Raw genomic sequence first — 17623 nt, forward strand, 5'->3', positions numbered from 1 at the left:
CGATCTACAAGCACACAAGTTGTGTGCTTGTAGATCTGCTGATTTCACTAGTTTAGTACATTTTTTAGATGATAAATACAAAACGAACGGTTTTGGACAGGCAAGGTTTAAAGTTCCACCCGACAACAACGATATGCTATAAATATAAGGTGCTGGGAGTGAAAATGATAATGTAGGGGTGCCTCGGATTAAAAAAATATTTATGGGGTGCCCTGAGACAAATACGTTTGGGAACTCCTGCTCTAGGGATGATGGAAACAGCCCCACCGACTGTGACACAGGAGATGGGAACAGCCCACTTCACTGTGATACAGTCAGAGACTTTGGGGATGATGGGAACAGGCCACTTCACCTAGATCTACAACCTCAACCGCATCGCGACCACAATGTAAGCAGTCACTTTTTCTGGCCAGGGTTCCCACACATTTTTACCAATGAATTTCCAAAACCTTTCCAAAACTTTTCCAGAATATTTAACCCAATTTCCAGGACTATATAACAATAATTCAGCGCAATAACGAGTCGCTTACTCCTATGTTCAATGCCCAAAGACAGGCAGTGTGTTTGTTGGCCAGTGTGTTTGTTGGCCGCCCAGCCCCCAAAATGGAACGAAGGCCGACATTTTATTTGTATTTTTTTCCTAATGGCCGGCCGGGAATGAACCAGCCGTTCGGGAGTTGTCCCGCTTTTCCCAATGGCCGTAAAAAAATGAATCTCTGTGAATTTAAGGCTTCATGAAGTGAATAATTGATAGAAAATATGTTTTTTTTTTATTCAATGCGTTTGATGCCAGCGGTTCAGTTTCCACATGACCGCATCCTCTTCATCGCTGGCTTGGTACGAGAGGCAGGTCAATGGAAACATGCATATTCTTTAAATATTTGAATTTCAATATTTATTTTATTTTCATTTGTTTTATTTATTGGGGGGTAGGACTTGCACTGCCCGTATAGTGTGTTACAGTTTGTAGTCTTAAAGATGATTGAGCATTCTCTCTGTATCTCTCTCATTTCCCAAAGTGAATATTCTGATAATAGTGAGATTAATTTATTTTTGTAGGACAGGGATCTTCAACGTTTTCAGGCCAAGGACCCCTTAGCTGAGAGAGAGAGATGAATCAGACTCAGAGACCCCCAGATTCCATATAGTTTCATCGTTTGACAGCACAATCTGCTATTTTTGTCTAAAGTTCTCGGAATATGGACGCTCAAGGGGTTAATATAAAAAGAAAAAAGGTTTCTATCGCACAAAGATTTGGAGGACCCCCTGTAGTAACTCTGAGGACCCCCTGTTGAAGAGCCCTGTTGTAGGAGGAGCTGTTCTCAGGGCTGTGGTGTGTAGCGGAGGTACTTCCTTCCTGAGGGCAGGTCTTTGTGGTAGACGCCGGCCGGGAACAGAGTAGCAGCTTCCTCCTCGGTCATGTTGGGAGGAACCATCACACTGTCTCCAGCCTGCAGGGGCAACAACATTCATAGATAGATAGACCAGGGGTTTTCAAAGTGGGTGACGGGGCACCCTGGGGTGCCGTGACGGCAGTCCAGGGGTGCCGCGAGATAATTTGATAATATTTGGGATGTATAGGGTGTGCCAAATGTAGTTCCAAGAGCGGCCATTTCTTGGGTAAACACAGCCTTACACAGGTGTTCTGATTAGACTATAGCATTAGTTCTATGCAATCAAACAATTGAAACACCTGTGTTTTTACCCAAGAAATGGCCGCTAAGGACTACAATGACGTAGGCGCTGGCACACACTATTTGGACACTTGCAAAAATATTTAGTATCATTTTAAACTTGAAGTACAAAGTTATTTTCAGTCAGTTCTAACCAAAATGGCTGTTATCTCAACGTTTTCCTCGCAACATAATCACTAAAATATCATCAATGTCTGGCAGAAACCTTTGAAAAAACCTATGTTTCTATGGTAGTGGTGCTCAAACTTTTTCATGTCAAGGATCCCCAAAATGATATGTATTTATTTGGCCACGGACCCCCATCTCAAAATATTTCGTTCCAGGGACCCCCCAGAAGCAAAATTTTAGTTCCAAATGTTCGCACAAAAAATACATATATTCAAAGATTTGCACCCATTTTCACGACTTTTAAAGAATAACAGATCTACAAGCTCGCAGAGCGGCACTCGGTGCCACGCTGTGAGCTTGTAGATCTGCTATTTTTCAAATAGCTAAAGTATATAAAATAATTAAGGCTCCTCCACCTTGGGCCCTAGTAACTCAGTCCCACCTTTCCACCCCTCGTGACACCCCTGAGAGGCTGGTCTGCTCACCTGCCAGTCGACTGGCGTGGCGACTCGTCTGTGTGCTGTGAGCTGTAGAGAGTCCACCACCCGCAGGATCTCGTCAAAGTTGCGCCCGGTGGTGGCAGGGTAGAGCAGGGACAGCCTCAGCCTCTTGTCAGGGCCAATGATAAACACCTAGGATCAAACACAAGGACGTCTGGCCCACTAGGGGTCTATATCAGGGGTCTTCAACGTTTTCAGGCCAAGGACCCCCTTTTCATAGATTCCATATCGTCTAACTGTTTGACAGCACAATCATCAGTGTATTTTGGATTCATGTAAATTGGACCGTCAATACTTAATAAACTTGACCTTTCACTCTGTACTTATTCTGCTCTTTTTCCCCTCTGCACCAAACCTCTTTGCCGAAAATAGCCGATCTACAAGCTCGCTATACTTACGATGCATTGCATCGTTAGCTTGGGACATCGGCTATTTTTGGCAGCAACCACGGTGTATACATTAGACTCAAGCGTATGTTTCTGTGCTTGCATTGTGTGTGTGCGTCCATGCGTGCATTCACATGTGTGTGCATGTGTGAATGAGTAAAAGTGTGTTTGTGTGTGAGGACACTCACACAGCGGGCAGTGAGGGGCATGCCATCCTTGTCCCTCTCAGCTGGGTCCAGCATGCCCAGGGCAACTGCCAACTCCCGTTTGCTGTCTGCTATGATGGGGAAGGGCAGGGCACAGCTCCCGTCCTCCACACCGTTGTACGCCAGGATGTCCTAGTCGGCATTCAGACATCGTGGCCATTATGTCCAGCACAACATCGCAATGACCTCCAGTTTGACTCCAGTTTGATTTAATATGCGGTCTCTACAATCTCTATCTAAAAGTAGAATACCTCACAGAAAGCCCTAATATCAAGTTAACCCCGGAGTTGTTTAAAGTTTTGATGTCACACCAACCCTAATCTCTCGAGACAGCCTCAGAGAACGCTACGCTACTCAAAGGAAGAGAGACAGACCGATAGGTGTCGCACTTTCTTCTTTGACGATGGGTTCCCAGATTGCACCAACCCTAGTTGCCTAGGAAACGGAGCACATTAATATGTCGACCGACGGCTCATACATAACCCCCAATGTGTATAAAACCTTTGTATCACTGTGTTAACGTAGGAAGAATTGATCTGGAATCATGTCGTTCTGATGCTTGTAAGATCCCTTCCCTGGAATAAATCCAAATACTATTATAACTTATAAGATGTTTCCTCTGTTTATTGATTAATTATTTCACTGTCCGATAGATATGGGGTACGAAAAAGTAAGTTATCAATGCTTATTAAGACCTGCGGCCAATTCTACATAACGTTTTCATGCCCCCAGAAGAGAAGGTTTGGGTTTAAAAAATACAAAAAAAAAATCGAAATTATTCAAACACTTTAAAGATCAAATGTAAATGACACAGATGCTTTCCCGGTTTAAATAGGTTTAAGATAAAACCTTGCTCCAGCCGTGGTGGTCCTCCAGGGTGTCAATAGACAGGGCAATCATCTTGACCTTACGCTTACGGAACTCGCCGCTAAGCCTGGAGGCTCGACCCAGCTCTGTGGTGCACACTGGGGTGTAGTCCCTGGGATGAGAGAACAGGATCCCCCACCTGGAGAAGGACACAGACAGACAGAACCACAAGTGAGGGAGAGACCCGAAAGGAAACGTCAATCGGTATGCAATGCATAAGGTTTTCTAGTTCTTCATCCTGCTATTGGCCACCTCCTCCACAGTATCCAAGGTGGTACCGAGGACAGCACCAGCTTTCTTGATAAGCCCAGTAGGGCATTGACGAAAAAGTCGACAAGTCGACTCAGTCGACTTCATTACACAAGTCGACTCCCACCAGAGAAAGTCGAAAGTTGAAATTGAAAAAACAAAAAACAAAATCTATTGTGAAAATAGCAGATCTACATGCTCACAATGTAGATCGGCTATTTTCACAACAGCCTCTATATATTTGACAATTTGGACAATGTTTAATTTGCCATTTTAGAGGTATTAAAAAGTCCTTAGGCACTTTAGAAATGTGAAGATACCCTCTATACACTTAAACTTTGTTGGTTTGTTTACATTTGAGTGAGAAAAAATGTTTCACATTAAGTTTATCATTTGGGGACCCCCCCGAAATAATTGGGGGGTCGGTGTGTGAAAACGATAAAGTCAACTTCAACTCAACTTTTTACTGAGTCGAGTTGACTTGCAAAAATCACAAGTCGTTAATGCCCTACTATTCAGCCTCTTGATGTCCAGAAGGGCTGTCACGATTATGACATTTTACATGACGATTAATTTTCTCTCAAATAATTGCGATTAACGATTTAATTGTGTTTTTGTCGTTGACAATTACATTTCTGTTTGGCTTTTAGGCTTTGAAGTTACACATGGTAGATATGACAAAAAGCTAAATATACAAAGAAATTACTTGACATATTTGACAACTTTATACTTAAAAATCACACCCGTGTGAACTGAGCGGTGGTTCTCCCCCCCCCCCCCCCCCCCCCCTGTGTGTGTGTGTGTGTGTGTGTGTGGCCTGGACAACAGCGCCCCTCCCTTAACATGTGTGGTCAGAAAAGGTACTACACAGGCTTGAGGCTACATACAGACCCACCCACATACAAACAAACTAACATACCTACACACACGGCCACGCTATGGAGACGGTGTGACCACCGCTCAAAAAAGAACATTGATAGTGGAAATAGCCGATCTACAAGCTCACAACGCGTCGCGATGCGACGCGTTGTGAGCTTGTAGATCTGCTATTTCCACTATTTTTGACATGAAAACGATTATGACGATTATGAAAAATAATCACGATTTTGTCAAATAATCACGATTAGACGATTATGTAATAATTGTGACAGCCCTAATGTCCAGCCCTCCTTGACGCTGCCCCACAGGTTGAGAACCACTGGCATACAGCACTGCACTGGCCACCACAGCATCTTCTGGCCCTCCTTGTATAAGACATCTGTGTTCCGAGTCCAGTCCTGTTTATTGTCCGATTGCACGGCCAGATACCACCTCCACATCCTCTCCCTTGATGGAAACAGGAGACAAGGGGGAGCCCCCTTCTTCCTAAAATCCACCACCATCACCTAAGCCAATGTAAACAGATTCCTAATACCTTCATTAATTCTGCTGGAGACCCTCTGGAACCCTCACTTTGATAACCACCGGTATATTAAATGATGATGAGTCTGACGACTAAATTCAGTTGTGAGTGAATGCTGACAGGATGTCACATGTGGGTCACTTAAAGGTGTCAGTAGTGGTGATGACGTGACTGTGGTTGTGATTGAGCTGCCTGCAGCAAGCCTGTGGCTCAGGTGTGTGTGTGTGCGTGTGTGTGTGTGTGTGCGTGTGTGCGTGTGTGTGTGTGTGTGTGTGTGTGTGTGTGTGTGTGTGTGTTTTTTTCTCTGGATTTTCCACAATGAAGCTAGAGTAGGCTAGTCAACTTCTCATTCCGAAACCACTGTGGAAAGTAACTTTTATTACATTTACTCAAGTAGCTACTGTACATAAATACAATTTTAAGGTATATGCTTTACTTGACAATTATAATAATACTCCACTACCTTCTGCAATGTCAGCTGCTATATAGCCTACTTAATGCATCAGTATAATACAATAAAGTTTAGGTTTAGGGTAAGGGTTAGGTTTGGGTGTCAAAAAGATGACACGTAGAAACAGCTAAACGCTCCCCAATAAACTGTAGTATTCTTAAATATGGGTCATCCTGCATAATAAGTAGGCCTTTTACTGTAATTATGTTACACTATAATAACCAGGCTTCTGTTCTGTAGAGGCAGACTATGCCATTTAAGTCCATACAGCATCAATATGGGTACAGTACAGTACAGTACAGTACAGTATAGTACAGTACAGTAGAGAACACAACAAGTAGGCAGGCTATAAAAAGCAGGAAAGAGGAAACGACTAACAGGAACTAGGCTACATTCACATTTACAGTAGCCTAATCTGAAACGCTCAAATGAGATTGATGAGAGTCGACTTTCATTATGGATACTATTTGTGATTATTATACTTACGAGTCGCCAAGAAAGTCGTGAAATTTCACTTTTCCAAAGGTGGTTTCTGCCTCGAAATTTGGAAAGACATCTCCAAGCAGCAGTCCGGGCATCTTTACGCACAGCGTCAGTCAGCACTGTAGCACGGTGTAGGCTGCCACTGTCCTGTCCGCATAGCGCTAGACCACATTATATGATGACACATTTACACAGGTCACGTCATATGATGGATGGGGGTGCAAACCAAGAGGAACCTGTGGTGGGTTGCATTGTATTGCATTTCCACTTCATGAGTCCATGTAGACCACTCCCTAGTGACGGTGTCGCTTGTCAAAAAGCATGCGAGCAAAAGCCTCGGTGGAAGTGGTGGAAGAACTAGAAGTCAAGTGACATGCACAGATTTAAGTAAAGTAAAGTAAGTAGCCTAGGCTAGCCTTATAGTGAAAGCCTATGTAGGCTATAGGCTGCCCTATAGGCCTACTCTGTGACTGGCTGTATGTTAAATATTCCAAAATTCAACATTTTACTTTAAAGGCCTACATTATACAAAGGTAGGCCTATTTGCAAATAGCCGGCTAAACTAAATACAAGGGTATAGGCCCACTTTTTTGCAAGTGCATTTTTATTTGTAGGCCTAACTGATTGTTATTGCTGCTGCTGCAGACACACACACACACACACACACACACACACACACACACACACACACACACACACACACACACACACTTGGTGGTCCGCGGACCGGTTGAAAACCCATGAATTATAGGCCTAGTATGAGTATGACCTAAAAAAAATCAAACCTTGGTTCGAAGTGGAGCGGTGAATTTGAGCAGCTATACCCTATGTGAGTGTGTGTGTGTGTGTGTGTGTGTGTGTGTGTGTGTGTCTAGGCTGCACAACAGTGCCCTCAATCTGTTCCTGTTTTTATAGTTAACTAAATGTACTGACATATTATCTTGTGGTGTTTTGTATCTGCTTATTGTAAGTCGCTTTGGATTAAAAGCGTCTGCTAAATGCCTAAACTGTAAACTGTAAACTGTGCCTGTGAGTGAGTGGTGAGTGTGCCTGGCCTGCACAAAACAGCGCCCCTCCTTTAACTAGTGTGTTGTGTGTGGCCACTCAAGGTATTGCCAGGCTACGGACACGGCTACCCAGCCAGCCACCCACATACCCACGGATATACCTGTCTATTGGGAGCGCTTTCACCGCTCCAAAAATCTAGAACGCACCATATAGGCTACTGATCGTCACCATCTGCATCATCATCATCTAAACTAGCTCATTGGCCCCACCACGTGACCAGAGCACCAGCAGTCTGCCCTGTCCCAAATTAAATTGGTCATTTCAACTCTTGCGCCCAGGCAGTGTCTGTGTGGATTGTGTGTGGGTTGGAGAATGCGCCTGACGGTTGGTTTAACAAAGGAATTATATTATTAGGCTACTGGCAGGCTTCAATCGAGGAGGCTAAAATGAAGGGCGATTTTTGGGCCAGCCTGCTTTGAAACTCTTTCCAAGAGAACATGTCTGCCCCGAGGGATAGAAGGAACAGTTGTCGTGCAGGTACGTGTGGAAGTGGAACCGCTGTCTCCAGCAGCAGTGCCAACAACGGCAGGCCTGACTTTATGCGTCAGCGGTCGGGCTCTGAGTGCGCGGCCCCGGTGCGCCGGCGGAGCTCCGCGTGTTCTTACTTCGCCGCTGGTGCTCAAGCGGAGGACGTTTCGTTCAGCTTGAAGCTGAACCGCTCCATCTTCATCATAACCCTCAGATTCCTGCTGGCCATAGACATGTGGCTGTCCAAGAGACTCGGCGTGTGCGCGTGTGAGGAGTCTGCGTGGGGCAGCATACGGCCCCTGGTCCGCCTGGTGGAGCTGTCAGGGCACGTGGTCCCCTGGCTGGTGGGCACCGTGTACAGTCTGCTCCGTGTCGACACTGTCATAGAGCAAGAAGTCATGCTGAACCTGGCCCTGGGTGAGAGATCCTATGTGTGTGATCTGACCCCCGTTGTTTAGCTAAATGTTAATGTTATTTTCTCACTCAACAGTAAAGTTAAACAGACCAACATACAGTATACGTCTATAGAAGGTATCTAAAGTGACAATTTAAGGACTTTAAAGACCTTTTTAGTAGACCTACCTCTGGTCAAACATTATTGTCAAATATTAGAGACAGAAATGGTATAGATCGAGTCAAACTAAATGTAATGCCAACTCCTAATTCCAGGTGTTTGTGCAGGATGAGGGGTCCCAGTTCAAATATGATTATTTTGGGGGTCACGGCCTGAAAAGGTTGAGAACCACTGCTCTAACGTGGTTCTTGTTCATGTCAAGGGCCCCCAAATTAATTTGTATTTTTGGGACCCTCATCTGAAGATATTTTGTGCCAGCCTGCCAGGGAGGGGCCCCAACATTTTTACAAAAGTTTCGTATTTTTCACAAGATGTTTTGAAAACGGTAGATAAGCTCACAACAATTGATTTGTGAGCTTGTAGATCTGCTGTTTTCAAATAGCCAATATATTTCCAGAGTAGCCAATGTATTCCCCCCAATGTATCCTACTCAATCACCTAGTGAGGAGCCCCCACCGGGAGGATGTAGGGCCATCGTCCTACTCCTCCCGCCCAACAATCCCTGCTGACAGGTGCCACCCTGCCCAGCTAAATAGCCAAATAGCCAATGTTAAAGTGTTGACAAATTTTGATTAGAACACATTTTTATTGATTGATTGAATGCTTTAGGCCTATTAGTCAGCAATGCAAACAGCACCTGGCACAGTATAAGACATTATAAAAGCAAAGACAAAATGTCCTGCATGGGGACTTGTTACCATTGTGGTCCTATGTTTTCAATTCATCAACACAGCATAACAAAAAATAACACAATAATACATTGTGCTACATAATACTGCACAAAAGAGATGGAAAATTACATGTCCTAAACATTTGAACATAAGAGAAAAGAGGCTAAAGCAGCATGAATTCACAGAAATGTAGTTAAAATAAGTGTCTTTTGTCCGTTTTAACCTCCACTCGGTTTCCAGTCAGCCAATATGTATAGCAGGGGTCTTCAACGTTTTCAGGCCAAGGACCCCTTAACTGAGAGAGAGATGAAGCAGGGACCCCCAAAGTACTACATATTATTGTATACAATTGTGTTGCAGATTAAAAATGTTCATAGATTTCTTAGACAGCTTAGACTTGTTTGACAGCACTGCCATCATGTTGGATAACAACAACATGTGTATTTTCAGACATTGAACCCCTCACTCTTCTTTTCCCTGAGGGAAAAGAAGACTATTTGACAGTTCGAGGGGTTCAATGTCTGAAAATGGCCTCTACCAACCTCTTTGCCAAATATAGCCGATCTACAAGCTTACAACGCCTCGCAGCGCGAGGCGTTGTAAGCTTGTAGATCTGCTATTTTGGCTAATGTTCCACCCAGAATAGGGATGCTAGGGTTCAAGTTCAAGTTATCACACAAAGATTTGGTGGCCCCCCTGTAGTAACTATGAGGACCCCCTATAGGGGTCCATGACCCCCTGTTGAAGACTCCTGGTCTATAGTCCCCAGCAGCTGCCACACAGTGCCTAGCCTCAGAGCACAGCCCGGTCACGGCCATGGAAACATTTCCCCCGTTTGTGTCACCGTCACCCCTGGACACTGACAGGACCCAAAGAGGCACTGAGTGATGAGTTCGGTTGGGACTTTCAGAACGCATGCATCTCCATTCTCCACTCCAGTGATGTTTTTGCGCAAAGGATTACTTTTGTTGACATGAGATCTCTGATGGATCCCATTAGATTTTCCTACTGTGATGCGCAAGAGCTATTTCGGAAAAGGAATGTGTAGGATGATGGCTTTCTATTCTGGAAAGTATAGGCCTATTGTACCTCAGCACAATCCTGAGTGGTCATTTAACTATGGTATTGTGTATTCATGTAGTTACATATGGAGTTGGAGTCCATACACTCCCACTATACATGGAGTGTATGTATAGTTCCATTTGTACTATGCTGTCTGAGTTAAACACTGAACACTCTTTAGAAAGGTCCTGGAAACATTTCTAAATGTAATAATTGAAATGCCTTTTACATACTGTATAAGGTTTTGCTTAAAAAAAAGAAACCTTGAAGTATGCAATTATTTGCTCTGATATTTAAAGGACCACTTAACCAATTTTTAACCCTGTCTTCGTATAACTCGTCCTTACTAATGCTCATTATAAGATGGTACCATTTCTGTCTATTCATTCTGCATCTCATTGGTGGGCTATTTCAGAATCATGCCAACCAGTGACATCATCGACAGGGATTCCAAGCTATTAGAGGCCTTTCGCCCCCTGGAAAGTTGGCATGCTGAAATAGAATCCATTGTTAATGCATAAAAACAAAAACAAAGTTTGAAAACTTGTTTGAAATGACCAAACCTGCCACCCGAGTGAATAGACAGAAATGGTGCAAGTGGAATGGATAAAGTGGCCCTTCAAAGTACAGTGCAAGGGTCAAAAGGGTCAAACTCGTTCTCCTGCTATACCACCAAAATGTGGAACGCCTTACCGAAGGCCTTAAAGGAGTGTGGATCCCTAACATCCTTTAAAATCGCCCTGAAAAACCACGGCAGCCGCTGGTAACTGGTCAAAACAAACCTACCGTAGCACAGCCTTGCCCTCCCCCTGACCCTTCTATTGTAAATATCTATATATTTTTTTGCATTGTTTTTTTGTTTGTTTTTCTGACGATATCTACTTGCATAGTACTGTGTTCTGTCCGTCTGTCGTTCAATGTTATATGAGATACATAAAAGGTTTCCTGTGTGAATAAGCCGAAAAGCTTACTAGGATCTCCTTTTAATTGACCTTGTACCAGTGAACTGTACTGTCATGAAACTGTACCTTTTCCTATGCAAACTTCTTCAATCAATCCAGGGGCGTCAATTGGGTATGGCAGGGGTATGCAGCTGCCATACCCTTGGGTCCAGGAGGGAAAATAAAAGTTAGTTTTAAATATAAATCCATGAATGTCTCTTTGTATCTGCGCTGGTTATTATGTTGTTAAATTACAGTAAAATAACTACAAATGCAAAATTTAACAAAATGGTCATTCTCCACACTGTATTCTCTCCATCTTGACAAAATGGTATATTCACAGTTTCCGCAGGTCAGCTGCACAGGAACACTGCATTATTGTTAATTGTGGCACGTTTACTAACATCCCAAGTTTAGCTGCACTTGAACAACCGTTCCAGGCTGCCATATCCAGCCCAAGAAACTGTAGAAACCTGTGTAAAAAACTGACTTTTTAGACTTCTCACAACGAGGCGTTGTGAGCATGTAGATCTGCTATTTTCATAAATGTAATGCCTCTTTTCCATGAGGTCTCCCATCTTTGCCATACCCTAGCTTTTGCTGGACTGACGCCACTGAATCAATCAATCATGTGTTTGTGTACTCTCCCTTCCCCTCGCAGCTCTGCTGTTGGACGTGCTGCTCGTCAGGATCGTGAAGACCCTGGTCCGACGGCGGGTGCCGTCGCAGAACCGCTCGGACCTGCTGTCCACCTTCTTCGTGGAGCGCTACTCGTTCCCCTCGGGCCACGCCACGCGGGCAGTCATGTGCGCGCGCTTCCTCCTGGCCCGGCTGGTGGACACGTCCTCCATGCGCGCGCTGGTGCTGGGCTGGGCCGCCCTGGTCAGCCTGTCCCGCCTGCTGCTGGCCAGGCACTACGTGACGGACGTGGGCTTCGGCCTGGCCATGGGGTACTGCCAGTACAGCCTGGTGGAGAGGCTGTGGGTCACGTGGAACCACATGCAGGACGTCCTACTCATGCTGCTGGGAGAGACTCTGTACACTGGTGCAGGGAGAAGCAGGAAGCCCTGAGGATCACTGGGTGTCACACCAAGTTCTGGGCCCTGCTGGGTACAAGGATTCACTGCATGGGCCCCCCATGAATGTTCTTCATATATAGGGGGAGGGGGTTTAACCCATTTAGACTGGGAACGCATTATTACACATTATTTTGTGCTTTAACTATTGAGAAATAGCAGATATACAAGCTCACAGCGCGGCACCGGGTGTTTATTTTAATGATCAATCAAATCGATTGTGTTTCTGGCTTCAAGGTTTTACAAGAAAAATAAATGTTTTGTTTGTTTTAAACTCATGTTAAATATTCATGTTATATTATCATTCAAATCTTGTTATGCCAATTATTTGGGGGCCACTTATCCTCACGCCCCACAGGTTGGGAATCGCTGACATAAGGGAATGCGTGTGTGTGTGTGTGTGTGTGTGCGTGCGTGCGTGCGTGCGTGTGTGCGTGCATGCGTGTGTGTGTGTGTGCGGTGTGTGGTCTTGTTTATGCATGATGCATGCATGTGCAGTGGAGCGGAGCGAGTACATCAGTGTGTGTAATCAGGACATTGCTCTTGACGAGATGATGTTTAGTTTTATACCACGTTTATGTTGCATGAACTGTTGAATGTATTGCTTTCAAAAGCTACAGTATCTGTAGCCTGTTTCACTCTGCAAATTAAAGTGATTTCTTTTTCAAACATATATTTGGAGTTTTGTTCTGATCAACCCTGTTATACAAAGGCTCACTGAAATCATAGAAAGACAGAGAGGGCATAATAGTGAGATTGTGGCTCAGTATTGTAACGTTTAGCAGACTGAGTGAGGCAGTTCGCTCCAACCGGGATGCGAACCCCATCCCCCCACTCAGCAGACGAGGAAGCAACCTGCAACCCCAAGAAGGCTAGCCCGCTTGGCGGAGCAAGTTACGGCCTCATCTCTTGCAGGGTCCATACACTACCCCCTCCTCACAGAAGCTTCACTGCCCACGGCCGGTCCCTCACGCGAGGGCACGCTCCATGGGTTCGCCCGTCTGACGCCAATGTAACGTTTAGCAGACTGAGTGAGGCAGTTGGCTCCAACCGGGACGCGAACCCCGGTCCCCCACTCAGCAGACGAGGAAGCAACCCGCAACGCCAAGAAGGCTAGCCCACTTGGCGGAGCGAGTTACGGCCTCATCTCTTGCAGGGTTGTTACACTATATATCCACAACTTTCCAACATCCCATCATGCATTGCGCAGAATGTGCAGGCAGCTTCCGGCACCGCAGCCGAGAGTGATTTACAAGCTCACAACGGTTGCATCTGCGACGCAACGTGAGCTTGTATGTCTGCTGTTAACCGGAAGTGTCCCGCAAATAATGCTACAGTAAATTCTCGCGGAAACAGGTGGATATAAGTGCTGTCGAAATGTGTCAAATATTTCCCATTCTCTTTTTCTTTTCAAATTTAAAACTTGTAGATTTTCTTTGCTTGCCATTTTTTACCGTTTGTTGTACAAGGAAGTGCTTGAGCGGTTACAGGGGCATGCAAACTCGAGGCCAATTCAATTGTGCTTTGATTTCATGTACAGGTTAAAAATATAGAAGGGCAAAAAAACATGGCAGGCTGACCTTATAGTACACCATCGTGTACAGAATAAAGTTGCAGCTAATAAAATTAACAATGGATGTGTTATATTTAGGTGTGCCAATGTGCTACCACTGACAGCAGTCGACAGAATTGTCTATGGTTACATCACAGTGTACTATGAGGTCAAAACAAATGACAAAATCAGCCTAGCCAGGGCAGTTCTCCTCAAAGTGGGGTCCAAGGATCCTAGGTTTCCTTGAGGGGGTTCCAAATGAACCCTTACAGGTCTGTGACTCTGAGAGATACAGACCTCAGAGTTATCGGGGTCCTTTACATTAACCCTGCAAGGCCCAGCGTTGCTTTTTGGCAACATTTTTTAAATATATTTTTTTTAATTATAATTAGTTTTCCTGTTCTTTTTTCACATTAACATCACCATTAAATCCTATTGTTTAGTATTACAATGCCATTGGCCACGATATTTGCATATAAATACCCCCCACAGTGGCTGACATTCACATCTCCCAGAGAAGTTGAAATTCCAGCGTCTGGACGAACAACATCTCACTTTTTAACTGAAGCTATTCCTCACTAAAACATAAGTAAAATGCCTGTAATATATATTTTTTTGTGATCATTAGAATGTCTAGAACATGTACATATTATTATTGTGAAAAATATCCCCAAAATGCAAATTAGAGCATGATTTATGATTTATCGCTATAAAACCTTACAAAAACATTATTAATTTTTTAACATTACATTTTCCTGTGATTAGGACTCCTACAACACCATCTGATTTTTTTGTATTTTTTTTTTGGCCAGTAGAAATTAATTCGGGTCTTGCAGGGTTTAAAAGGTTTTGAGAACCCCTGGCCTAGGGCTTCATGCCCCCTTTTAAAGGGGATGATATTGAAGTGTTGTTGCTGTGGTGCTGTAATTGGCTGGCGCAGCTCAAAGTGTATAAATGTGCATGAGTGGGAGGCTGACGAATCAAGCCAACACTTAACCAAAGTTTCCATCAGCTGCTGCCCAGTCTCCTGACTTTCATTATAACTCACTCCCGTCTCTTCTTACCAGTGGTGGATTCAGATTTTCTTTTACTTGGGTAAAAGTAGCAATACCAGTACCACAATATAGAAATACTAGAAACAGAAATACTCTGTTATGACAAGTAAAATGCCTTCATTCAAGATGTTACAGTACTTGAATAAAAGTATCAAAATATCTTAAAGTACCAAACTAAAAGTAGTCAAATAAATAGTTTGAAGATTGCAGACCAACAAGCTCACAACGCGTGACGAGATTCATCACGTTGTGAGGTTGTAGATCGGCTATCTTAAAATAGCCAAAGTATAAAATAGGGCTAAAGGTTAATTGCGACCGTCAGGGAGCAGTTTACTATGAAAACCTCCACCGGCCGTCCGTCCGTCCGTCCGTCCGTCCGTCCGTCACACCTTTGTGACCATCAACAAACGTCACACCTTTGTTGATGTTTAAATCGAAGAGTCTTGGTCAAATACTTCTGTTGGTTTCTGCACTGATCATTTATACAATTCAGCTGTGTTTGCTCGTGTCATCATGATGAGGTCATAAATCAGCCATGCCCAAATATAGATTTTACGGGTTTACATGCTTACTCAGTTATTCGTTATGTGAAAGTCCTATGACGTCTATGATATCTGACATCATCATACATACATTCCCTTTTATGCCCATAAATGGAGATCCCCTCTGTAGAACCAGCCACTGACATCACTGTAATGTCAGGGGAACCAAATCCCTTTTATGCCCATATATGGAGATCCCTGTGATGCCAGGGGAACCAAATCTCTTTTATGCCCATATATGGAGATATGGAGATCCCCGTGTTGCCAGGGTAACCAAATCCATTTTATGCCCATATATGGAGATCCCTGTGATGCCAGGGGAACCAAATCCCTTTTACGCCCATATATGGAGATCCCTTATGTCATCAATATTAAGCCCATATCTGTGAATATCTTTGGGTACCAGATGTCTCCATATATGGTTAAATGGTCCGATATACATCACTGGCCAGAAGACCAAGAAATGGTGCAACCTCGCCCTTTGCTTTTCTCCCTATAGGCATCTTACTGGTAGGTAGTTTAATGAGGAATGCAGTATGGTGGTAGGTAGGTAGTTATGGCCTTTGATGTAAGATTTTCACTTTCTAGGATAACTATATTTGCTATTCCCAGATGATGCCCTTTTAGGGTACCCCTCATGCCCATATATGGAGATCCCCAGGCTTTACTAATTAACATAAGTTTTATGCCCATATATGGAGATCATTGTCCCAATGTCATCAGATATATGGGCATAAATGGACACAGGCAAACTAGATGGGCTGTATGGATATCCAGATGTGTGATGTAAGTGTTTTATTCCAAATGTGGCACCCCACAGACATATTTCCAGAAACAAAATCCCTTTCATGCCCATATATGGAGATTTCTGATGTCATCAATCCCAGGCCCTGTAAAAAACATGGTTGCTATGGTATGAGCAACTTATGTCTCCATATATGGAGATTCAACTTCAATGAGTAACCATGGCAAACTGTCAACTGCCCGTATGTCTTGATAATTGGTAAAACAAACTTTTGGCCTATTTGTGGAGATAAGCGACCAACGGTCGCTTATCTCCCGATTAGGGAGTCTTACTGGTGTATATATTGTAATAATAATCTAAATCTAAATAGTAACTAAAGTTTTCAAATAATTGTAGTGGAGTAAAAAAGTAATAATATTTGCCAGTGATGCAATGGAGTAGAAGTATAAAGTATTGAAGAATTTACTTAAACAAGTAAAGTAAAAATACCTCATAATTGTACTGCATAGTAGTACTTGAGTAAATGGGCTATGCCCCACTCCCCTGATTTAACCCAATATGTTAAATGTCTAATTTTATAGATGCTTAATTAACTGTGTACAATTGTTATAATCATATAATTGTAATGATTTTAGTTTTGTTAAGTTCTCACAAACTGACATTGAGCCACTGTAGCTACTGTATTGACTGTAGATGCAGCCAGTGGTCCATAGATGGCGCCTCATAACAGCAGAATAGCCTACCTATTTGACACTTAGTAGGCCTCCTGTGTTACCTCTTTGTTTCTACTATCAGACCCATAGCATGACATGTAAATAGTCATATACTTTGAAATTGTGATACAGTCTATTCAAAATAAAAGAAAGAAAAGGAAAGGAAAACCAAAAAGACACAACAACTGTATTTACATATTTATTTGAAAACAGAAAATATTGCACCATGTTAAATTACAAAAGGATAAACGAAGCATAGATTTTATTTACTGAGAACATAGAAGGTCCTATCATAGCTAAATCTGTTCTGGGGGAAAAGAACATTTCTTTATTGTCAAAATACATCCTATTTACAGACAAAAGTAATATATATAATATATATATATATATACCCTAGTGAGCCAATAACAGAAATATAGAGGCTTCACCATGATTTTATTTTATTTTATTGATTTGACTGTCTGATCCATCCACCCCTGCTCTCAGAATAGAGGGTAATCGCGTGACATCATCATCATCATACCCGGAAGTTATTTGGGAACGCCTACTGAGAGGCAAAAACTACTTTCTGGCCTTGACAGTCCATACACCCAAAAAGAAAAGTCCTATCTGATTGCATTAAACAACGTTAAACTCAATTTGCCACTCACTTTACCACTCGATTTGTCATTCACTTTATGCATTCGCATACCTTCTATAATGTGGTTCGACATAGACCAGTAATATATCTCTCTCTCTCTCTCTCTCTCTCTCTCTCTCTCTCTCTCGCTCTCTCTCTCTCTCTCTCTCTCACTCATCCTCCTACAGTGT

General features: G+C 43.3%; 2 protein-coding genes across 2 annotated transcripts; one reads left to right on the forward strand and one right to left on the reverse strand.

Annotated features, from left to right (window-relative positions):
- Positions 1 to 1322: 1322 nt before the first annotated feature.
- LOC308284642 (peroxiredoxin-6-like) lies at positions 1323 to 6441 on the reverse strand (the record flags this gene model as incomplete). The annotated part of the gene is made up of 5 exons (XM_080725328.1): positions 1323 to 1451; positions 2288 to 2434; positions 2877 to 3026; positions 3744 to 3900; positions 6350 to 6441. 5 exons carry the CDS (start codon positions 6439 to 6441, stop codon positions 1323 to 1325), a joined length of 675 nt encoding a protein of 224 aa, XP_080581454.1.
- Positions 6442 to 7851: 1410 nt separating this feature from the next.
- On the forward strand, positions 7852 to 12201 carry LOC308284861 (polyisoprenoid diphosphate/phosphate phosphohydrolase PLPP6-like; the record flags this gene model as incomplete). The annotated part of the gene is made up of 2 exons (XM_080725587.1): positions 7852 to 8299; positions 11792 to 12201. 2 exons carry the CDS (start codon positions 7852 to 7854, stop codon positions 12199 to 12201), a joined length of 858 nt encoding a protein of 285 aa, XP_080581713.1.
- Positions 12202 to 17623: the final 5422 nt, after the last annotated feature.

This window comes from Nannobrachium achirus (assembly GCF_963921795.1).
Source record: "Nannobrachium achirus genome assembly, chromosome: 5".
In the NCBI taxonomy this organism is placed as follows: Eukaryota; Metazoa; Chordata; class Actinopteri; order Myctophiformes; family Myctophidae; genus Nannobrachium; species Nannobrachium achirus.